Source organism: Puma concolor, chromosome D4, assembly GCF_028749965.1.
Source record: "Puma concolor isolate L17-30 chromosome D4, mPumCon1.1.hap2, whole genome shotgun sequence".
Classification (NCBI taxonomy): Eukaryota; Metazoa; Chordata; class Mammalia; order Carnivora; family Felidae; genus Puma; species Puma concolor.
This window is the reverse complement of record NC_141679.1, coordinates 17,039,073-17,063,252: the sequence shown is the minus strand read 5'-3', so window position 1 is coordinate 17,063,252 and position 24,180 is coordinate 17,039,073. Positions and strand designations below refer to the sequence as shown.

The window sequence follows — 24,180 nt, the reverse complement described above, 5'->3', positions numbered from 1 at the left end:
GTCTAACTTCATTTTTTTTTACATATGGATATCCAGTTTTCCCAGCACCATTTCTTAAAAGACTATCCTTTCTGCATCCAATTGTCTTGGTTCTGTTGTTGAAAATCAATTGACCGTGTGTGTGAGGGTTTATTTCTGGGCTTTCTATTCTCTTCTATTCTGTTGGTCTATACGTTGGACCTTATGTCAATGCCATAGTATTTTAATCTCTGTAGCTTTGTAAATTTTGAAGTCAGGAAGCTTAAGTCCTTCAGTTTATTATTTTTCAAGGTAGTTTTGGCTTTTTGGGACCCCTTGCAATTCCATATGAATTTCAGAATCAGCTTTTCCATTCTTGTGAAAAAAAGGTGTTGGAATTTTCTTAGGGACTGTTAAACATGTAGATTGGTTTGGATAGTATTGACATCTTAATGGTGTTAAATCTTCCTATCCATGAACACGGGATGTCTTTCTATTTATTTAGATCTTTAATTTCTTTCAGCAGTGTTTTGTAGTTTTCAGTGTACAAGTCTTTTTTTTTCCCCCCTTGGTTGGATTCCTTCCTTAAGTATTTAGTTCTTTTGGATGCTATTATTATAAATGGAATTAACTTTCTTAATTTTTTCTTTTGGATTGTTCATTGCTGATGTATAGAAACACAGCTGATTTTTATGTGTTGATTCTGTGACCCTGCAACTTTGCTTAACTTATTAGCTCTAGGAGCTTTCTTGTGGATTCTTTGCAATTTTCTAATATACAGGTTCGTGACATCTGCAAGTAGAGATGGATTTTTACCTCTTCCTTTCCCATTTGAATAGCTCCAGCCAGAACTTCTGGTACAGCATTGAATAGCAGTGATAAAAGGGAGCATCCTTATCATGTTCCGGGTCTTTCTTTCACTATTGAATTTGATGTTTTTAGCTGTAGGTTTTTCATAAATACCCCTTATCATTATGAGGAATTTTCTCTCTATTCCTAGCGTCCTGAGCGTTTTTATCAAGAAAAAGTGTTGCATTTTATCAAATACCTCTTCTGTGCTAAGTGAAAAAATCCTCCCTCTTTCCTTTGTTCTATTAATGTTATGTTACATTGACTGATTGTCTTATATTGAACCACTCTTGCATTCCTGACATAAATTTGCATTTGTTCATGGTGAACAATCCTTTTAATAGTTGTTGGGTTCAATTTGCTAATATTTTGTTGAGGATTTTTACAGTTATAAAAAGGGTATTCTTGATCTGTTCTCTTTTTCTTTTGTGAAAACTCTTGTGAATTTTCTTTTCCTGTGATGTTGTTACCTGATTTTGGTATCAGGATAATGTTGGTGTCGTAGAATGAGTTAGGAAGTGTTCTTTACTTTTTTGGGAGTTTGAGAGGAAACGGTGTTCATTTGTCATTAAATATTTAATGGAATTCACCTCTAAAACCATCTGGTCCATGGCTTTTCTTTATTGGGAGACATCTTTACGTCTTTGACTAGGGAATATTGAGGTGGCAATGTTGAAATATGCTTTTAATTTTTCTTTAAGATATGAAGTCTTCTTCCTCAATAACGTTTGTTTTGAAAACTGAGGGCTCAAGTTGGAATAAATAGCTAAAAATCACACAGTTGTTAAAGGCTATCTTTGTTTACTTTAATACATGCTACAGATTTTCTTATCCTACATTAGGATAACAGTCAGTTAAGCATCCAACTCTTGATTTCAGCTCAGGTCATGATCTTGCAGTTCGTGAGTTTGAGCCCTGCATCAGGCTTCATGCTGATAGTACAGATCCTGCTTGGGATTCTCTCTCTCTCCCTCTGTCTCTCTGCCTCTCCCACATGTATTCTCTCTCTCTCTCTCTCTCTCTCAAAATAAGTAGACTTAAAAAAGAATTATGATATAATCTCTCATTTCCTTATTTTTCATAAACAAGTGTTTTCAATTTTATGGACTTTTATAAACATTGATATATTGTAGATCATATTGTAGGATGTTATACTCATAGTTTCTAGTTGGTGCTGTCAGTGTATATATTCAGTGCTCTGCTCTAAAAATAATACATAATAGCTGAATAGCTTCTATAAACATAAAATCCAGGTATTTCTCAAAATTCAAATTATTTCTGTTTTTGAAAAGTAGGTTATGAAGTGAGACTCTTTATAATTGGAATGTACCAAATTTTGGGTATTTTTGGAAAGCTAAATGCCAAATGCTTATGTCAGCATCATTTCTAGCACTTTCGACATGACTTTGTTCGTACTCATTTAGTCACAATCAATGAATCATGTACATTACCATGCTGTCCAGTCAGTATAACAATGTCAGCTATCAGGCGCCTGGGTGGCTCAGTTGGTTAAGCCTCCAGCTTCGGCTCAGGTCATGATCTCATGGTTTGCGGGTTCGAGCCCCACGTCGTGCTCTGTGCCGACAGCTTAGAGCCTGGAGCTGGCTTCAGATTCTGTATCTCCTTCTCTCTCTACCCCTCCCTCGCTCATGCTCTGTCTCTCTCTCTCTCTCTGTCAAAAATAAATAAAACGGTAAAAAAAAAAAGCTTTACGATAGGGCTTGCCATTGTTAAATTTCCTGGTGAACTAATACAGAACATTATTTTGCTGTTATCTATCTACTATTATTATTACTATTTCTACTGAAAGATAGAATGTGGACTGGTGAGAAAAGGATGGATTAACTCTTAATGATTGTAATCATTTATTTTAAAATAAAATAATAATTAAATGATTTTGATTTGGTAAAACATATCACAGTATTCAAAAATTTAAAAACTTAACAGGATTTAAAGTCTCTTTCCCATAACTGTTACCCAGCCACCCATTTCCCTTCCCTGAAAGTAAATAATATTATAAAAGTAGACTGGTGTATTTAAACTTTGAATGGAGTGTGCCAAAGTATCTGTCAGCCTTCTTTTTTTTGTGCCATTCTTGGACCTGGTGAGAACCTTTCATTATCTTTTCCTATGTCATTTGTTTTTCTTGTTTAATGTAGGTTGGTTTCCTTATAGTTGGTAAGATGAGCTGTCATAGAACCTTAAAAACATGAAGCTAATAAAACAGTGAAGTCAATATCTGTATTAAAGTCATAACTTCGCCATAAAAAAGTAAACCCCTCGTGCTTGGAAGGGACATTAATACAGCCCTTCAGAATCCAGGTTGATTCTTAGTTCAGTCCTGGTCAGCGTTGAGTCTCGGATAAATTTCCAGGCCCCTATTTACGCCACAGCAAGCACATGGGAATTTGATGTCTTCATATTTCAGGCTGGATTTGACTCGAATTTATGTTTGCTTGGGTTCTTTCTTTCTTTTTTTTTTTACATTTCATTTCAGATATTCTACTTTTATTCAGTCTAAACAAAACTAGTATTGGTCAATAGCAAATTTATCAAGGCAAAAAATTTAGTTTTAGATAACAAGTCTGGAGGGAAAAAAGCTCTTGTACTTCACTCTATCCACTCACTATTGGTTTTACTCATGATTAAGTAATTATCACTCATGAAGAAAAACAATTTTACTGCCTCAAAGTAAAGACTAAAAGTACACTTCTTCCTCTTTTTCAATTAAAAAAAATTATTGTGGGACAACAAAGTCAAATTTGCATTTTATAGAACATAAATTACCAACAAGGTCCTGACCTAGTAATCAAAAATTAAATCTCAAAATTTAAAACCAAGAGAGGCTAAATTACACACATATTTTGACCAAACAAATTCTGGAACATTTCCTAAATAAAAAGTAAGCACAATTATTACATTCCAGGTTTCAGAGAAGAGGCATTAAGGATTCATGCCATAAGTTTATTTACAAACATATTGAGTATGTTGAATTCAAGAGTTTGATCCATTTTTCAGAGAGACTGCACTTCTTAAAATGCTCCTTTTCACATCTGTTTAATGGATTAATTAAAACATCCTTATTTCTTTTTTTTTTTCATTTTTTTTTAACATTTATTTATTTTTGAGACAGAGAGAGACAGAGCTTGAATGGAGGAGGGTCAGAGAGAGAGGGAGACGCAGAATCTGAAACAGGCTCTGGGCTCTGAGCTGTCAGCACAGAGCCCGACGCGGGGCTCGAACTCACGGACCGCAAGATCATGACCTGAGCCGAAGCCGGATTCTTAACCCACTAAGCCACCCAGGCGCCCCAGACGTCCTTATTTCTTAAGCAGTTGGTGTCTTACTATAAAAAAAAAAAAAGGTGCAGCAAATCCAGGTCCAAAGTACATAGTCATCATAACAAGTAACCACCACTTGTTTTCCACTGAAAATGGCAAATTCTTCCCTGGGCCCTCCTCATAGTGGCTCCTACGGACCACAGAAGTGGTGAATCTCCGATGCTCTGTCCCAGCATAGCGCTGTTGGAAGTTCTGCGAAAAGCGCAGCACCCCCAGAGATAGAAACGACAGCACCAAACCAAGTCCTCCTCTTTTCACCACCTTGTTCCCTGGTGTGTCGGGTTCGTTCTTTCTGAAATTTTAGTGGAGGCTTTTTCTAACTGAGCCGTCTCTAAAAGAGAATATATTTAGATATGCATAGAATTAACTATGCCTGTGATCATTAAAATATTTTTTTCCTATGAAAACACACTTGTCATGAGTTGGTCCAGTTTGTCTCTGTTTAGAGTTTTTATTTTTATTTGTTTGCTTAGAGTTTTTAAATGCCTGAATTTACAAGCACAAGCAGCTTTGAAGCCACAGATTGACACGTGTATTGGGGTCTCTGTTCATTAAGGAAATGCTGTTTAATTGTGCCGGATGCCAACCATTTCAGTAATTACTAGCTTCTAGTCTGTTTAGGGTTTAAATAGACTTGGACTCTGCTTTAGTGAGCAGTTGCTCATTGAAATTAGCAATGTAATTTTAAAGCTTTTTCTTAAATACGAACATAAGCACAGTAACATTTCAGTTGGTGGTCTGAACTGAATGGATGGAGAGTTTTAATTTTTCAGGTGACTATCTAATCATTTAATCATTTGAATTTAAGAATTTTATGCTATAAAGTTTATAGCTGCTAAGGAAAAAGAGTCTTGAGTCCTGAGATGAAAAAGCACAGCCATGTGAAACTGTATTCTCTTATGAATTCTGAAAACTGTCAGACTGTATATTTAGGTCCTAATTTCATTAGCCCATCCTAGTTTAGAAGAATTTGAAGTGGTATTTTGTTTGTGTGTGGGAGAAATCTATCATGTCTTTGCAGTTCACTCCGAAGAGATAATAGGTACACAATTGCCTAGTTGAATATATTTTTGTTTCATATAGTTGGGCATTAGGATGAGCTTTAAAGAAGCATTTTTTTCTACTTAGATTAAAATAAGGACTATATAATTTATGAAAGGATTCTTTTAGCTAAAAGAAACCATTTAAAACGAGAAAATAGAGGAAATGTAGACTGCCAAATAATGCAAGAATAGAGCCTGAAAATTTAGATATACCCCTCATCCTGAAAGCCCTCTTAGGTCAAAGACAAATATTTCAGATGTCTTTCAAACAAGATCTCAAGCTCTTAAACTTCAGGATTTCAAGTGCTTACAAATTTAGAGTAATATCTCAGTGGGAAAACAATGTATACTAATAACCCAGTAGAAAAATAGTGTAAATAGACAGTACACAGAACACGAAATACAAGGAACTCCATCTCCTAAGAATATGCAAATGTGAAAAACACACTAAGATGCCATTTTTCACCTATTACAATGCAAAGTTTAAAAATTACACAACTTACTGAAGACCTGAAGAAACCTATAGCTTGCTGATGGAAGAATAAATCAGTACAATCTTATGGAGGGCAACTTGGTAATATTTAACAAAATTTTAATGTTTATCTTTTGACTCTTGAAATTCAATTTTGGGGAAGCTTTCTACAGATATATTTATTCCTGAATGTGAAAGATCATTTATGCCAAGGGTATTAATTTTAACATTATGCTAACAAAAGATGGGAAAGGATGGAAATGTCCTTAGTAGATTTTGATACATTATGTTACAGTCATGTAGTAGAATACTTATTCAGTCATAAAACAGGTTAAGGAAGCTCTGTGTAGGAGTAGGAGAGAGGTTCCAGACGTGTAGTGTTGGGATGGCAAACTTCTTAAAGGGCCAGCTAGTAAATATTTTAGGCTTTTCTCTGTTGTTGGGGGACACAGCCACAGACCATATGTCTATGTGTATGACTGTGTTGCAATGAAGTCTTATTTACAGAAACAGGTGACTGGTCTGTGGGGCATAGAAGAACTTGGAATATAAACTGTAACAGAGGTATGAAGTGCTGAGAGCACTGGGTAGTGAGTTCAAGCTTTGCCTGGGATATTTGGGAACGACTTCATAGATGAATGAGGTAGGTGATCATTTAAACTGAGTTTCTGTGGGTGTGTCGAAGCTCTGAAGATTAAGGTGAGGAGGAGGTGTTTTCTGGAATTGGTGAGGAGTTGTTTGATACGTGGAGTTCTGTGTTGAGAGTGGATGAAGAGGTAAACTGGGATCATATTTTTGAAGGAGTAGACACTAATGTGGTTTCTAACCCATTTTCTACTTCGAATAAAAAATATTTGAATGCCTACCTCTGTTAGACCTTTAAATTTTGCCATATTTACTTCAGGGCTTTTTTTTTTTTTTAATTTGCGTGGGTTTTTTGGCATATATTTTGTAAAAGAAACATTATAGACACAGTTGAAACCGTGCCCTGCAAACCATGCTGAGTATATATTCTTATCTCTTTCCAGAGATAATAGCTAATATGAATTTGTTACTCTAGCCTTCCGACATTAACTACATGTTCATATACCTTTATACACAATATATTTTATTGTTCTTTACATTGTAAAAGTTCAAAGAATGGTTTGTGGTGTCATTTCACAATTGGCTTTTGCTCAAAATTGTGTTTTTGCTATTTCTGTGTGTGGATCAGCCCTGGTCAATAGAAATAAAATGCAAGCTGTATATGTTATTTTAACTTCTGTAATAGCCACATAAAAAGTCACAGGTGAAATTAATAATATACTTTAATAGCCCAGTGTATCTGAAATATTATTTCAGCATATAATCAGTATGTGAGATTATTAATGAGGTATTTTACATTCCTTTTTTATACTAGATCTTTGAAATCTGGCATCTGTTTCACACTTGCAACACCTCTCAACTTGGACTAGCCACGTTTTAAGTGTTCAGTAGTCGCAAGTGGTTAGTGGCTTTTACTGTATTGAACAGAGAACTGCTACAGTTCAAGCAGGACGGAACACTTCCAAGTGCTTGAAAGTTGCGCGCGCTCCTGACCTCCAGGGGTCATGTTGACCCAAGAGAAAGTCTTTTGTGTTTTGGAACTTGCTAATCCTGCAGCCGCAGCACAGAAAACATTCTGTGTGCAATAAAGGAAACCTCTCTCAAGAAGAGCAATTACTGCTGCTGATGGTTGGAGCACGGAGCGCGGGACAGGCACGATGCACGGCCTCTGTAGACACGCAGGGGCCCCTGCCCTGTCCTTACAGGAGTACGCTCTTCATTCTTGCTTGTCTGGGGTAAACTGCTGAAACTTTTCCTGCTCTTCTCAGGGGTGCCACATTGGTAGCAAACATACTGCTTCTCCATAGTCGGACCTTAGTAAGTAGGTAGACCTGTTAGCTTACATTTCTTTGCAAAGAATCTCCAGCAGCATCATTTGATTATTGAGCCCCATGTAATATGCCTCTATGCCTGTTTTCTAAGTTTTAGCCAAGGTTAAAGTCACCTCACCCCAAAGTCTGTATGTAGACTTCTAGTTCTCTTATTTTCCGCAGAAATATCTTCATTGAAATGCTGTAGAGTTGACCTGGAGTCCTAGCGGAAACTGCCTTTTAGCATGTTTTAGTTTCATACACATTAAATTAGAGACACTTTCCATCATGCTGTTAGTATCCCTCATATAATAACCCAATGAAAAACAAATCTAGCTAAGGACAAAAATTTAGGGAAAAATTCTCACCATGTCATTCATTCATTGCTTGATTTTTGACTGTTTTTTCAATTCTGTGGCATTTATTTTAATGTGTCTTTTATATACCCACGGAAATATATATTATATAATAGATAGATCTATCATGATCTCTGCTCTTAGTGTGGGGCCTTGATATAGTCTGCATTGCACAGCTTGATAGCTTTTTAGTAGTTTTATATGGTACTTTCTGCCACAAGGTGGGGGTAGAGAGTTCTATAGGCCTTTTTATGTAAGGAGAATTTGGTCATAAAGTTTAGCTTTCCATAACTTAACAAAATAATTGTCCGGCACCATTGTTAACACAACTGCCCCTTAGGGTTAGCAGGATTTCTAATTTCTTCATGGTAATATTTTACTCAGCTCATCAGCCATTCAGAAATTATTAGTGATTATTTTTATAACAGTTTAAATACTCTATGAATTTACTTCCATATCATTTACTTTTTGTTGCATTACTTTGCTTTTTTTTTTTTTTTTTTAATCTAAGGTGAGAACGGTCACTTGGGAAAAATGCATGTTTTGATTGGGCAAATAGGAACTGAGAAAAATAAAGAGGTAATTCTGGGAGACTAAGGGTTTTGGTGGATCTGATAGGGAGTGGAAATGAGAGAGGCAGGCCTGGGTGAGGTGTCACAGTGGCATGTCCTTTAAACAAAGGGTAGCACAGAGTTCTATGGCTTGTAGTTTTACAAATTCTGATACTAAAAATATGTATATGCTTGTTAGATACTGGTGCAGGTAGGTCTACACCAAGCGAGAGGACGTTACCCATTCTCTTCATTAGAAATGTAATCAGGGGCTCCTGGGTCAGTCAGTTGAGCATCGGACTTCGGCTCAGGTCATGATCTCACGGTCTGTGAGTTCGAGCCCCGTGTCGGGCTCTGTGCTGACAACTTGGAGCCCGGAGCCTGCTTTGGATTCTCTGTCTCCCTCTCTCTCTGACCCTCCACCATTCATGCTTTCTCTCTGTCTCAAAAATAAATAAACATTAAAAAAAGAAAAAAAGAAATGTAGTCAGAGGCACCCGGCTGGCTCAGTCAGAAGAACGTCTGACTCTTGATCTTGGGGTTGTAAGTTCGAGCCCCACGTTGGATGTACAGATTACTTAAAAATTTTAAAAAAATTTAAAGTTTAATCTATAAAGTCAATTAAAAATTAAAGTGTTGGGGTGCCTGGGAGGGTCAATTAGTTGAGCGTCTGATTCTTGATTTCAGTTCAGGTCACAATCCCAGGACCATGGGATTGAGCTGCACATCAGGCTCCGTGCTGAGCATGGAGCCTGCTTGGGTCAGTCTCTCTCTCTCTCTCTCTCTCTCTCTCTCTCTCTCTCTCTGTCTTTCTCTCTCTCTCTCCCTCCCTCTCTCTGTCTTTCTCTCTCTCTCTCCCTCCCTCTGCCCTTCTCTCCCACTTGCATTCTCTATCTCTCTAAAAACAAAACAAGAAAAGAAAAAATATTAAAGTGTTCACACATAGAGACATTGTGTGTAATCTGAAATAAGAAAGCATTTTATTTTAGTGAAAACTGTTCTATGACCACTTGGCATCAGTTTGCTCATATCAAATATTAAAGAATGTCTATATCAGAATAAGCCTACTTGTCAGAAATGATTTTTAACAAATCTTGGTCGTGCCTTATTGTATATATAAAATTAAACAGTGAAACTAAAGAGACTTTGTTAAGGTTTTTATGCAAATACATATGTAATATGTTTCAGACTGGATGACCGTGGACAAATTCCCACATTACTATATTTATAGACTGAATTGTCAAAAGCCCCATGGTTCTGTTTGTTTCTTCTTCATTTCAGAATGGGAAATGCTGAGGTTACCATATGGGCCACTAGTGAAAAGACCTGTTGCTATTTGGTGGCACACACCAAACTTAAAGACCATGTGGTATAAAGATTTAAAAAAGAGTTCTACATGGGACTAGATTTGGAAATTGGATTTGTTTTTTTTTTTTTTATGAAATTTTTTAATGTTCATTTATTTTTGAGAGAGACTGAGCATGAGTGGCGTAGGGGCAGAGAGAACAGGGAGACACAGAATCCTAAGCAGGCTCCAGGCTCTGAGATGCTTAACCCCCTGAGCCACCCTGGCGCCCCTGGATTTGATTTATGAGCTAAATTTGGAGAATGCAGATAATAATGAAATTCCTTCTTAATTGACGTGATGGCAGCTGATTTCTATAAGAATGCCATTTTAGTTCCCCTAGAGTTCTATTTGACTGGAATTTCTGAGAAAGTCCCTTGCTTTGCTAAGGCTGTTAGCCATTTGAAAGTGGATGGTGGGTCTTACGGTGAAGAGAAGTTGTGACTGTAGTGTGGTGCTAATCGGTGGAGAGCCAGTGGTTTGGTGTGACCTGCTTGCCACTATCTGTGCTCAGTTAGGAGGCGCTTCCTCACTTCGCCCATGAGGACACCCTCCCTCCAGGTTCTTGTGCCGGCAAAATCCGTAGACTCTTACAGATACACCTAACACGTTAAAATCTACATACATTTTATCTTAGTCACACAAACCATTGTATTTGCTACAGACTTTAGAAATAATGTTTTGTTTTACTGTTCCATGATAAAATAATTTTGTTCAGTCTTTGTGTGTATCGGGATCCCTTCCCTGGGGATAATTTGTCTTCTTGAGGTAGTTGTTGTTCAAGTGACAGCTACTGGGGAATATGAGTGTCTTTGTAAGTTTAGATATAAGGTGACTCCTTTTTTTCCTGAAAAATATTTAGAGCATGAAACCTTCATCCGATATCTGCACATGTGATAATTCCTCATACTCTTATTTTTCATTTATGTTTAGAAGTACTTCTCAATTTTAAGAAGTCAGAGTCTTGAGTGAACTTACTGAATATCTAAGTTTTTAGTTAATGTGGATTTTGTCTTTTTTTTTTTTTTCCTTTGAGGGGTTGGACATAATTGCCTTATTTCATTTCAGGGATCCTTCTAAAGTAAATATTCTGGTACCTGGTGCTGGACTAGGAAGACTGGCCTGGGAGATAGCTATGCTAGGTTATGCTTGTCAAGGAAATGAATGGAGTTTTTTTATGCTCTTTTCTTCCAACTTTGTACTCAACAGGTATTTAATTTACTTTTTGCTAGAAATAGTATTTTCTCAGAATCAGATTGACTTACCTATTTTTGAGCAATTCTGAATTTGAAGATAAATACATAGTGTTTGATTATATGTGTCATAATTGTTTCTTATATTAACATCAAGTTGCTTATACAAAATACCACTTTTAATCAGTTCCTAGTTAGCAGAATATTGTAACAGGATGGATAAGTGACTCTTTAGAAAATGATGAGATATCCCACAAAACAGAAATGCTTCCTGTGCAGAATTGCAAGACTGTATGTATGATCCGGGAAGGAGTGTTTTCTCTCTGTTCCCTAAACTTCTCCACCCATTGGTTTCTTTAATGGAATCAGAGTTCGGTGTAGCAGTCGTAACTTCTTCCCTCCATCAGATTCTTATAAAGTGGCCAAGTATGCTCATATGACTGAGTTGGAAACATGTCTCAGAATTTCTGTGGCCTCTTTTAGAAAATAGTGGAAAAGGATTGTTATTTTTAAAGCCAGAAGAGGTGCATTGGGAAAAAAGAACTAGCTGCCTTGTTTAAATTAAATACAGTGTTTTCTTGGTGGCAGTATGAGTTAGGGAGGGGTGAGAAGGTTAAAAGGAGACAATTAGAATAGTTGAGTAGCAAACGAAACCCATACCACTTTTTTGAGAAAATAGTGGACTGTGTTTTTACTTGAGTCTGAAGTTTGGAAACACATTTTTTAAAATGTGAGTGAACGACACATTTATATTTCTGAATTTACTTTAATTTTTTTCCTGTCTTTTAATTCATGATTGGTTGCTCATCTACATGTGTATGTGCATTTTCAGATAATTGGGGAGGGGTATAGTGGTAGCACTTTTAAGTATTAATGAGTTTTATAAGTAAACCTTCAATCAGATTATATTTTAGTGTTTAAAGTAGATTTTTTTGGTGAAGTCTTTAGTTAACACTGAATTTTATGCTCCTATTTTGCAGATGTTCTGAAGTTAATAAATATAAGCTTTATCCTTGGATTCATCAGTTTAGCAATAACCGGAGGTCAGCGGATCAGATTCGACCCATCTTTTTCCCTGATGTTGATCCCCACAGTCTTCCTCCCGGTTCTAACTTTTCGATGACAGCAGGAGATTTTCAGGAGATTTACTCAGAATGCAGTAAGTCCAAAACAAGCATTTAAACGGTCTTGTCCTTTGTTCTAAATTTAATGAGCCAATTTCATACTAAGGCAAAGTTTTGGTCATTCACTCTGATAGTAGAATGTGAGGTATACTTCAGTGACAATTTAGGATATTCCAAGACATATGTAAGGTAATGATGGGAAATATAAAGAAGGGTAAGATTCCACAATTCAGAAATGTAGACTCTGTTGGGTCTATTAATATCAGATGACATGTAAACAAATTTCAGTGAGTAATGAGTACAGTAAAGCTAAAAGTAGATGAGTGTGGGAAAGAAGTTCTTTGTAGAGAGAAGGCTGTGACTTCAAGAATAGGGAGAGAGAGGTAGTACAAAGAGATGAATGAATAAGGTCATCGGAGATGGTGATACAGCCTGACTGGAAGGAAAAGAGAGGTTGGTTTGGGAGCTTAATGGCGGATGTGCCTAGAAAAGTAGGTTGGTTCCAGATTGTGGAAGACCTTTATAATCAGGTTATGAAGTTTGGACTTCACCTGGGCAAACTGTCAAAGTTTGAGCCAGCATTAGAGAAAAGGAGACGGTAATGGAGAGAGGGGCAAGGGGAAGTGGATTGGCAGTAAAAGCAAGAGGAAAAGTAGAATGCTGAGAGGTCGGTAAGGTCATTAATTCAACAGGTACTTTTCTGAGCACCTGCTAAGTCCCAGGTGTGTTGTAGGCATTGGAAAGACAGCAGTGAGCAAAGCACAGTCCCTGTACAGAGGTTTCTATTCTGATAGGCAGTGAGGGGCAGTGACATGAACATTGTGAGGAAGAATACTAAGGCAGGGTGACAAGGATATAGAGTGGCAGGGGAGGGGCTGCTGTTCATCGAGTTCTCAGGGAAGTCCTTTCCAAGCCAAACTTTAAAAAAATGTTGAGCAGAGAACCTCGAAAAAGTGAAGAGGCAAGCCATTAGATACTTGGGGGGGAATGTTGCAGAGAGAAAGAATGGCGAGAGAAGGAGGATTCGCGGTGGGGAGGGCGCTTGTTCTGCTCAAGGAAGAGCGAGCGGCCCCTCGGGCTGGGGTGTAGTGGGCAGTGGGCACTGCGGTGGGAGGCCAGGTTGGGGAGGGTTTGATTGTACTCAGAGAGGTGGGAAGCCATTAGAGGGATCGAGGTAGGTTTTTGTTTCTTTTTCCCTGAACTCTGACATTGGGAAAACCTGTACTTTGAAGGTGGAAAGAATGAGATGGAAGATGTTGGGTGCTGGGGATAGAGAGCGAGGGCTCAGAATAGAGCTGAAATAATGGGAAACATCAGTTAGGCGAGTCCAGGGGACATTGTTCTGCAGCAGGATTTGGGAGAGCAGATGGTGACACAGGCCTCCTCAGTTGGATGCGTGCCTTTGTCGTGCCAGCATTTGTACGGAGGCCTGCCTTAGTTCAGCCTCTGTCCCTGTCCTGGGCCACAGCCTCCAAGGACACTGCTGTCCAGGGGGTTCACTTGGCCACCTGGCCCCCCATTTTACACCGGCCAGTATCCGGAGCACTGGTGGGTAGTTTGAGTATTTTGATGCCATTCATTTCTTACTTGGCAACAAGTACCTACAGTCTTTCTGAAATTTGTCAGAATTGATGGTTAACATTGGCTTAAATCACAGTTTAAAGTTCAAATAACTATTTATCTTAATTGATTTGAAATGAAGGGTAGACATTGAGTAGATTATAAACAAAACTCTTACGAGTACCTTTTGGTAAAGATACTAGTAATATAGGCTATTGAAAATGGTTTCCAAGCTGATCATCAAATTCTTTCTTTTTTTAAAAAAACTTTTTTTAATGTTTATTTATTTTTGAGAGAGAGAGAGAGAGCGAGCATGAGCAGGGTAGGGGCAGAGAGAGAGAGAGGGAGAGGGGCACAGAATCCGAAGCAGGCTCCAGGCTCCAGGCTCCAAGCTGCCAGCACAGAGCCCGATGCGGGGCTCAAATCTGAGAACTGCGAGATCATGACCTGAGCTGAAGTCAGGCGCTTAACTGACTGAGCCACCCAGGCATCCCGACTGTCAAATTCTTAATAAAAACTTTTATGAATTGCAAAGTATCTCATAAATGATTGGTTACCGTAATTACACAGTTGATTGGAAGAGTTTAGCTTCTGTATTCCTCCAGTTAAATTAAATATTCATAGTCTCTTAAGACATAGCTGGTACATTTATGGAATTAATTAAAAGAAAAGGCAGAATAACATAATTAAATGTAGTAACTTGGTTTTCCTTCACTAGATACCTGGGACTGCATTGCTACCTGTTTCTTCATAGACACAGCTCACAATGTAATCGATTATATTGACACAATATGGAAAATACTCAAGCCAGGTGGAATTTGGATAAATCTAGGTAAGTTCCTCAGTATTTATTAGAATCTCATACAGTTATCTGAGTACTTAGAGCAATTCTCTGTTTGGTAATTTCACAGTAACCAATGTTCACAAAGGTTATAGTTAGTTAAGTTGTACAGTATCCTTTAGATACTATCCTAGTCAGTCATGCAGTTCCTCTGAAAGCAGTGGAAACCCCAGAAGTTGTGTATTCTCCTAGGTCATTCTCACAGCAGTCCTCATTTCAAAGAGTACAGTTATTACCCTGATAATCCTTCTCTCATCATCCCCACTCTCCCCTCCAGTGACAGCAATCTGTTAAGAAGGAAGTGCTCTTTTTTTCTTTCAAATGAAACATTTGAAAAAAAGCCCTTAAACCGCCCTCCCCAACTTTCTCCGAGGTACAAATACATAGTGGGAAAAGAGTAGATATGGTGATTTTCAGGACTGCCTTGAGTTTAAGAGAGAATATCATTTCATTTATGCAAAAACCTTTTTACTGCATCCTACTACTAGGTGATGAATATTCCCATCCAGCATCTAGAGGAAGTTACCAGTTTTATCCTCCTCCTTTAAAATAAAGGGAGAATAATAATACCAAGGTAAATATACTTGTCTTTTTTAGTTAGATGTATAATCCATGTTAAGAAAGACATAATGGCTAGGGGTGCCTGTGGGCTCAGTCAGTTCGGCGTCCGACTCCTCATTTCAGCTCAGTTCATGATCTTACAGTTTGTGGGACTAAGCTGTGTGCTGACAGTGGGGAGCCTGCTTGGGATTCTCTCTCACTCCCTCTGTCTCTGTCCCTCCCCTGTTCCTGCTCTCTCTCTCTCTCAAAATAAGTAAATAAACTTAAAAAAAAAAAAATAGACGTAATGACTAGAATATAAAGATTTTCAAGATGAGGGTTATTACGTAACATAAGAGGACAGATACACCTTGTTTGAATCCATGGCCTTCAGGATTGGTCTAGTTTTGTTGTTCTGTCGTGTGCTCTCTTTTTAAAAAAAAAAAAAAATTTTTTTTTTTAGCATTTACTCATTTTTTGAGAGACAGAGACAGAGTGTGAGTGGGGGAGGGACAGAGAGAAAGGGAGACCTCAAATCTGAAGCAGGCTCCAAGCTCCAAGCTGTCTGCACAGAGTCTGATGTGGGTCTTGAACTCATGGACCAGGAGATCATGACCTGAGCTGAAGTCGGACACTTAACTGATTGAGCCACCCAGGCACCTCTGTGCTCTCTTTTTAGTGATTGGACTTGACCACAGATTTTCCCATTAGGACTAAGACTAGAGGCAGTATTAGGTCTTTTCAAATTTCTCTTTAGAATTTCATGGGGGCAAATGAGAGTAGTTGTAAAATGTAACCATCATATGAAACAATTATCTCAAACCTTAGATCCTCTTTAAAAGTAGTCACTTCTTTAAAGCAGATTTCTTTAAAAATTTCCCAAGAAATGATTGAACTGTAATACAGTTGACCCTTGAACAATGTGGGCATTAGAGGGATGCTGATCCCTTGCACAATAAAAAATCTGCATATAACTTTTGACTCCCCAAAAACTTAACTACTAATGCCTGCTGTTGACCAGAAGCCTACTGATAACATAGTTAACACATATTTTGTATATTACATGTATTATATATATTGTATTCTTACAGCAAAGGAAGCTAGAGGAAAGAAAATGTTATTAAGAAAATTATAAGGAAGGTGGGGTCTGTGGGTGGCTCAGGTGGTTAAGCGTCTGACTTCGGCTCAGGTCATCATCTAGCAGTTAGTGAGTTCTAGTCCCACATCGGGCTCTGTGCTGACAGCTCAGAGCCTGGAACCTGCTTCAGATGCTGTGTCTCCCTCTTTCTCTGCCTCTCCCCTTTTCATGCTCGCTCGCTCTCTCTCTCTCTCTCTCTCTCTCTCTCTCTCAAAAATAAATAAAAAAATATTTAAAAAGTTAAAAAAATATATAAGGAAGAAAAAATACACTGAGTACATTAAGTTTCACTGGCATGTATTTATCAACACAAAACGTGTGTAAGTGGATCGGTGCAGCTCACACCTGTGATTTTCAAGGGTCAGATGTATTACCTACTGGATATTTGCTCACTGGGGGTTAGATGGTGTGTGAGCCACTTGTTTTTTTTTGTTTTTTTTTTTTTTAACATTTATTTATTTTTGAGACAGAGAGACAGGGCATGAACGGGGGAGGGTCAGAGAGAGGGAGACACAGAATCTGAAACACGCTCCAGGCTCTGAGCTGTCAGCACAGTGCCCGACGCAGGGCTTGAACTCACAGACCACGAGATCATGACCTGAGCCGAAGTCGGCGGCTTAACCGACTGAGCCACCCAGGCGCCCCTGTGTGAGCCACTTGTAAATGCATTATTTAATCTGAAAACAGCCCTATGTTGAAATGGTATGTCTACTGTCTTACAGTTGAAGAAACTGAGTCTTGCTTTTAAGTAACTAGCCGTGGGATCCTTGGGGTCCTTGGGGTCCTGGAGCTTATATATGGCAGAGACAGGCTCACAGCCCAGATCCAATACCTCGAATGCCTAACCAGCTAGCCCTCCGGCTCACCCTGGGTCAGTTTGTGACTTAGCAGTAGCAGTCATGTTATGTAATTAATACTTTTGACCCCAATTACTGAGACATGGTAAGGATTTGCGTATTTCCAAAGCATTGGGTTAAGTTTCACAGAAACCACTTTTCTGTTTGAACTTTTAAGTGGTTTATTAATATTGTATTAAGTTATATAATAACAGTAATTGTTTACAACTGCCTGGAATAAATAAAATTGGCCCTGCCTAAGCATACTGTTTGATAAGAATGGATGTGCTGGGCTCTATTGTGATCTGTCCCAGGCACCAGAGGGAATAGGGCACATTGGTTAGTGGGAGGTCAATGAGGAGATCTTCTACTCTTCTTACCAGAGTTTCAAAACGATTCTGAGAATTAGAGTAGTGGAGAAGCATAGTCCTTAAAAATACTTGTTCGGAAGGTTAGTATTTTCCAAGTAAAATTCTTTTAACGTATAAGCTGAGGGGTGCCTGGGTGGCTCAGTCGGTTGGCGGCCAACTTCGCCTCAGGTCATGATCTCACAGTCCGTGAGTTCAAGGCCCGTGTCAAGGGCTTGACAGCTCAAGGCTGGAGCCTGCTTCAGATTCTGTGTCCCACCCGCGCTCTGCCCCAACCCCACTTGTGCTCTGTCTCGCTCTCTCAAAAAGAAATGTTAAAAAAAACATTAAATGTGGGGCGCCAGGGTGGCGCAGTCGGTTAGGCGTCCGACTTCAGCCAGGTCACGATCTCGCGGTCCGTGAGTTCGAGCCCCGCGTCAGGCTCTGGGCTGATGGCTCAGAGCCTGGAGCCTGTTTCCGATTCTGTGTCTCCCTCTCTCTCTGCCCCTCCCGCGTTCATGCTCTGTCTCTCTCTGTCCCAAAAATAAATAAACGTTAAAAAAAAAAAAAAAAAAAAAAAACATTAACTGTATAAGCTGAAGAATTGTAAAAATACTAATTATGTCAGGGTGCCTGAGTGGCTCAGTCAGTTGAGTGACTCTTGATTCCGGCTCCGGTCTCGATCACAGGGTTGTGGAATCCATTGAGCCCCACGTCAGGCTCTGCGCCCAGCATCGAGCCTGCTTAAGATTCTCTCTCTCTCCCTCTGCCCTTCACTCCCCTGCTTGTGCACTCTGTCTAAGAAACCAATTGAAAAATAAAAATAATAGTAATTGGCTCGGTGAATATACCAGTGATACTGGTGTGCTCCAGGTGTCTGTGCAGAACAGTGTTGTTTGCTTCTTAGGCCACGTGCTCGTCTTTTCCTAAGCGTCACTCTTACTGCTGCTTCTCCTATTCTTTCATCTCTCTGGTCCACATACCTCTGTTATGTGCCACGCCACTCGGTACCAACTTGGGTACTTCGGAATCGAAGAGAACCCCCTGTCTTTTTCAATCCGTCATCTGCACAGATTTCCCCCAACCGGAAAACCATGTGTCCTCCTTAGCCCTCTTCTTCCTCACCATCGGCACCTAGTCCACAAGTTGTGTCTCCTAAAGCTTCCTAATAGGTCTTGAACCTCTTTCTATCTCAGGGTTTCTCAGTGGCAGCGCCCTTGATATTTGGGTCAAGATCATTCTTCATTTGGATGGGCGGAGAGGGAGGGCTGTCCTGTACAGTGCAGGGGGGTGTGGGGGGGGTTGTGCTGTACTCCACAGGGGGGCGGAGAGGGAGGGCTGTCCTGTACAGTGCGGGGGGGTGGAGAAGGAGGGCTGTCCTATACAGTGCAGGGGGGCGGAGAGGGAGGGCTGTCCTGTACAGTGCAGGGGGGCGGAGAGGGAGGGCTGTCCTATACAGTGCAGGGGGGCGGGGGGGTCGTGCTGTACTCGCAGGGGGGTGGAGAGGGAGGGCTGTCCTATACAGTGCAGGGGGGGTGGGGGGGTTGTGCTGTACTCAGCAGGGGGGCGGAGAGGGAGGGCTGTCCTGTACAGTGCAGGGGGGCGGAGAGGGAGGGCTGTCCTGTACAGTGCAGGGGGGGCGGAGAGGGAGGGCTGTCCTGTACAGTGCAGGGGGGCGGAGAGGGAGGGCTGTTCTGTACAGTGCAGGGGGGCGGAGAGGGAGGGCTGTCCTGTACAGTGCAGAGTGGTGAGCAGCATTCCTGGCTTCTGCTTACTCAGCCGCAGTGACACCTCCTCAGTTGTGACGACAGAAATGCAAAATCACCCTAGTTGAGAAGCGCTGCTCCAGTCTCCTGCTAGTTGAGGGCTCAGGCCCTCATCATCGCTTGCCTGGGTTATGCAGCAGTTCCCGGAGTGTCCCCCATGTCCAGGTTGTCTCCAACCTCGTGCCTCTTCTAGTTCTCTGTGTGACCCCTGGAGTGATCTTCCCCGCAAGCCGATCTCTTGCTGTCCCACTCCCCACATAGAATTCCAGCTTTCTGGATGACCTGAACTCTTCAGGATTGTGCATAGTGCCCTTTGTGATCTTTGCTGTGTCTTGTGTCTTAGCTTTTTTTTTTTTTTTTTTTTTTTTTTTTACCTCCCCAGCCTTGACCTCAAGTGCCAGCCCTCTGACTAGAAAGCCTTTTCTGTTTTCCCTCTGTTCTCACGTTGGCTCTTTGCTGTGTGCGCTCAACACTCAGCTCAGGTGATCCTTCAAGATGGAGTAAATTTTTGTCGTCTTCCTCTTTTATGTTCTCACAGAATCTGTGAGCATTTAACACAACGTCGTGTTGCCACCTGTGTTTTTGTTTTCCCCGTTGGTCTATGAGCTCAGTGAGGGCCAGAAGCTGTGCTTGCTCTTTAACCTCCCTCAGAGCCCGACAGTTAGTGGCTGTTTAGTGACTGTTCTGTGCATGAGTGTATTGTTTCAGTATTTGAAAGTGGAAACAAAGTAATGGTAGAAAATCGGCTGCCAGGAGACATGACAAAGTGGCATTTATATGGGTAAATTTGTAACATTCCCATGGTTTTGGCTTCAGTCGTGTGGGCCTGGAAAATTAATTTTACGTATAAGCCGAGAGCGTATCGGCCCCTGGGGGGTGATTTCACACTCACCATGCTGCCCTAGACCAGAACATTCATAGGGAAGGAGTGCCGGGTGCATAACTAAAAAGCTATATTGGAAGTTAAATTATAACAAAGATATTGTCTACATTCTATGAAATCAGAGTTGGGAATATGGTTAATTTGTAAACTGCTTTAAGGGGGATTTGAAGTTCTCTGATCTTCCTCAGGTGAGGGAAAGCTAGTGAGCTTTTTAAGGGAACTGTTTACATGTGTCCTTGGGGAAACCTTTTGTTCAGTTTTTTATGCTGACCAGTGCTCCCTAAACGCATGATGGGTAATGTATTTTAAACCGTGTGCACGGGTGTGCATATGTCTGCACTGACAGTTAGGTCCAGCACTGGAGGGCAGGCGATTAGTGAAGTGGATCTAAACTTCATCTGGAAGAATAAACAGGTGAAAGTTCTCAAAAGAAAGACCCACAGTCTTTTCCTTCCTACTGGGATAAACCCATTTCTTCCTAAACACTTCTGACACATCTGGACACCAAATGAGGTGTTTTCCTCCACAATAAGGGATTCTCTTGGACACCAGCTGGGTGTCCTCCAGTTTAAGTACTTCCTATGTTGTCTTCCTGGAGATAGTGTAAGATACCATGGGTTAAGGGCTTAGCCTCCAAGACCTCCGCCCGCACCCCTCCACACACTCAAATGCTAGTCACAAACTGTCCCCTGTGCTTCTGCTGTTGGTCTGTAGGCTGTAGATTGGAGGTTCTCTGCCAGAGACCAATATGTATATTTTCTATTATCTTACAAGCACCCAAGGAGAACTTTATAAAGTGTAATGGGAGATGAGTCCTGTATTTTATAGCATTATAAAGCTTGATATTTTTTAAACGTGGGAAACTTCCTATAAAAGGTGGGTATTTGACCCATTGCCTCCTTTACTCACTGAGACTTTGTTACAGTGATTGTAAAAATAGAAAAAAGCCTAAAACAATGACAGAGAATGGCAGCAATGTCATTAAGGGACAACAGAATGTAACAGTTTTTCAGAAGATACGGTAGGTGGATAAGTTTTGCAAAAACCAACCAACAAATAAACAAAAAACAAAACACCAATGTGAACAGAGCTGGTTGACCTGGAATAACCCTGGAAAATGACTATCTGTGTGGAAGATCTGGTATGATCCTGGAACATGAGTGGCCATATGGGGAAAAACAGGAATTGAAGGTCAGCGCATAGGGACCAGTTCATCCCTATGTAACCAAGTAACCAAGATGCCTCCCTTATGCCCATTCCAGTCCATGCTCAGGCAGAGACCAGAAATTTAATTTACTGGAAAAAGTGACTGGAAAAGAAGAAAATTTAAGAAGATGTGACCTAGTAGAGAGTAAGCGTGAGACACAGGACAGAAAAGAAGGAGACTGATTAAAAGTCTGCTTTGGAAAGCAGCCTGTGACTAGCACCCACCCTCGCCCACAGTGCCTCCCTCCTTTCCTGCCTATAAAACTTTCTGTTGAGGTTTGAGTGCCAGCTCTTTTGTTCTGGACAATTGCAAACCATGTTTCTGTAAGTGGGCATGTCAACAAAGCTACCACAAGCTTTCTTCTAGTTAATGTATAGGATATCTTTTTCTAGATCTTAAGTCCTTTCTTTGTTTCAGAAATGTCTTATAAACAGCACAATTACATTTTGTTACCCAATCTGACTGTCTCTGTCTTTTAACTGGAACTTTTAGAACCTTAAAAATACAAATGGTTTAAATTAACTTGTCCCAGATTTGGCAGGTGGGTACCCCCTTCTCCTGTGTCCTTTGGACATATCCCTTTTGATATGTTCCTCCTTTGTGGAAAAGCCAGGCATTCTAAGCACATCTTGTACTTTCTCTGCCAGGCCCTGAGATAAGCCATTTTACCCCCAAAGATTCCTGGTTCTTTTTAATAGAGAACGGTATGTAGAAATGCTAGATTAATTATATTTGTAGACGTCTGAAATCTGCCCAGAGATATTTGTCGAATTACTATCTGTAATAGACTGTAAAAAATACAAACTATAGGGGCGCCTAGGTGGCTCGGTCGGGTCAGTGTCCAACTTTTGATTTTGGCTCAGGTCATATCTCATGGTCTGTGGGATTGATCCCCACCTTGGGCTCTACTCTGACTTTGCAGAGCCTGCATGGGATTCTCTCTCCCCCTTCTCTCTAACCCTCCCCTCCTTTCTCTCAAAATAAGTAAATAAACTTTTAAAAAATTAAACACAACTATAGTAGTTATCTTTGGGTGGTAAAATTACAGATGCTTACCTGTACATTCACTGCTATGCTGGGCATCATTGTGAAACTGAAAACATGTTCCTTTACTCATGTAGCTTGCAATTTGGTTAAAAAAGGCGCTGATTACATGAAAAATAATCAGTGAGCAATGCAACACTACATAAAATGAGTTTTATGGTGTGGTATATTGAGAGAGTGAGCAGTAGGGCTGGGAACTTGGAGGGATTATACTAAAACTTGATTCCAGCAAGGTGTTGGAGCATGGTTAAAGCTTGAGTTGGAAAGTTGGAGCTAAGTGGGACACAGCATGAGTAGAGGTACCATAGGACCTGAGGGTGTAAGAATCATTGGAGTGGGTTCATTTACATACAATAAAACAATATTGTTGGAGGCTCTTAAAATAATGGCGCAGAAACCTCATACACTTTAGAGCAGGACAGACTACAGTGCTCTGTGTGTTTATAAAAAGGCTTCCAAGGGTTCAGATGGTCTAGGACACACAGCAGGTACTCAGTAAATGGTAGCTCCTGTCATTTTTATTAGTACTAATGAAACTAACAGGAAGTTAAGCTTGACAGAATAGTTTGATAGGGAACCATTGTTGTCTTCTGAAAGAGAGTAATAACATACATGTTCGTCGTCATTTTTTTAGTGTTTTATGTAAGGTTAAAAAGAGGAGTGGAAGAAAAACATTTTAAGTCTCAGTAAGTATGTTCCACAGAGTGATGAGCCGTTTGGGAGGAGAAACTGTCCTGTTATTCTTATTTCCTGTGATTAGCACATTGTGTGAGGCTGAGGGGTGGTGAGTTGGATCTGGGATCTATAGTTAACCCAATGAACTGGTAAAAAAAAAAAAAAAAAAAACAAAAAACCAAGATTGTGTAGTTTAGTCCTGAAGCATAACTGTGAATGGTAGCGTTGCCTGGACAAGGCTGATTCATTGGGCAAAATGTGAGATTGAAAGATTGAAGAATCTGGTTTGAATCAGATGATAGTTCCTTGGACATGTGGAATTAGAGGATAGTAAAAGGAGAACGTCATTTTAAAAAGTTGGGATTGCTGTCATTTACTCAGTGCCTTCTCTACACTGGGTGTACTGGATGTTACCCGTCAGATGGAGCGAGCCAGTGGCTTGCCCACAGGCACACAAGTAGTAAGTGTTGGAGCTGGGATATGAGCTGAGCACTTAAAAAAGCCAGCCCCAATGTCACCTCCTCCTTCCAGAAAGCCTTGCCTAGAACCTCCCATCGTACCCACACTGTCTCTCACCCAGGCTAGCTGGAGGACCCTTGTGTTTTCATGGGACGTCCAGTTTGTGGCTGCTGTTGGGCATTTACTTAAGGCATTATAACTACAGTGTACCTTTGGAAGTTAGGGACCTGGCATTCCCTGATGCAGTTGCTCCTTCCGTAACAGGTGTAAGCGCCGTGATGTGGAGAATCACAGGGCAGCCCTGGTATACCAGAGGGACTCACTCCCCGGGAGTGCAGCCCCAGCACTTGAATGTCAGCTACTGGGCCAAAGTCTCAGGGGTCTGGACACGTGCCCTTGGCAGACGTAAACGTTCTTTACATCTATTTTTTATGTTCCGTCTAGTGCCCAACTTCTAATTCAGCTTGGAGTTGTATCTAACACAGCAACTGGTGCATGTTTATATTTAAGTAATTCATTCATAATATCTTTAAACCATAGGTCCTCTGCTGTACCACTTTGAAAATTTGGCAAACGAACTTTCCATAGAATTGAGCTATGAAGATATAAAAAACGTTGTTCTGCAGTATGGATTCCAGGTGGAGGTAAGGCTGGAATGAAGTACGGCCACGGTTTCACTTCCAAAGCTTTAATCTTAGGACAGTTACAGGCTTTCACCTCTTCACCTGTGTTTTCATCCCTGAAGTGAAAATAATAC

General features: G+C 40.3%; 1 protein-coding gene across 2 annotated transcripts in view; it reads left to right on the top strand.

Moving 5' to 3' along the window:
• The window catches only part of CARNMT1 (carnosine N-methyltransferase 1), a 43,999-nt gene that overhangs the window by 16,123 nt on the left and 3,696 nt on the right, over positions 1-24,180 (top strand). For both annotated transcript variants that reach the window (XM_025931655.2, XM_086685021.1), the window contains 4 exons: positions 10,879-11,019; positions 11,984-12,162; positions 14,406-14,519; positions 23,964-24,067. In XM_025931655.2, coding sequence (XP_025787440.1) covers positions 10,879-11,019; positions 11,984-12,162; positions 14,406-14,519; positions 23,964-24,067 — 538 coding nt within the window. The remainder of the gene's footprint in view (positions 1-10,878; positions 11,020-11,983; positions 12,163-14,405; positions 14,520-23,963; positions 24,068-24,180) is intronic.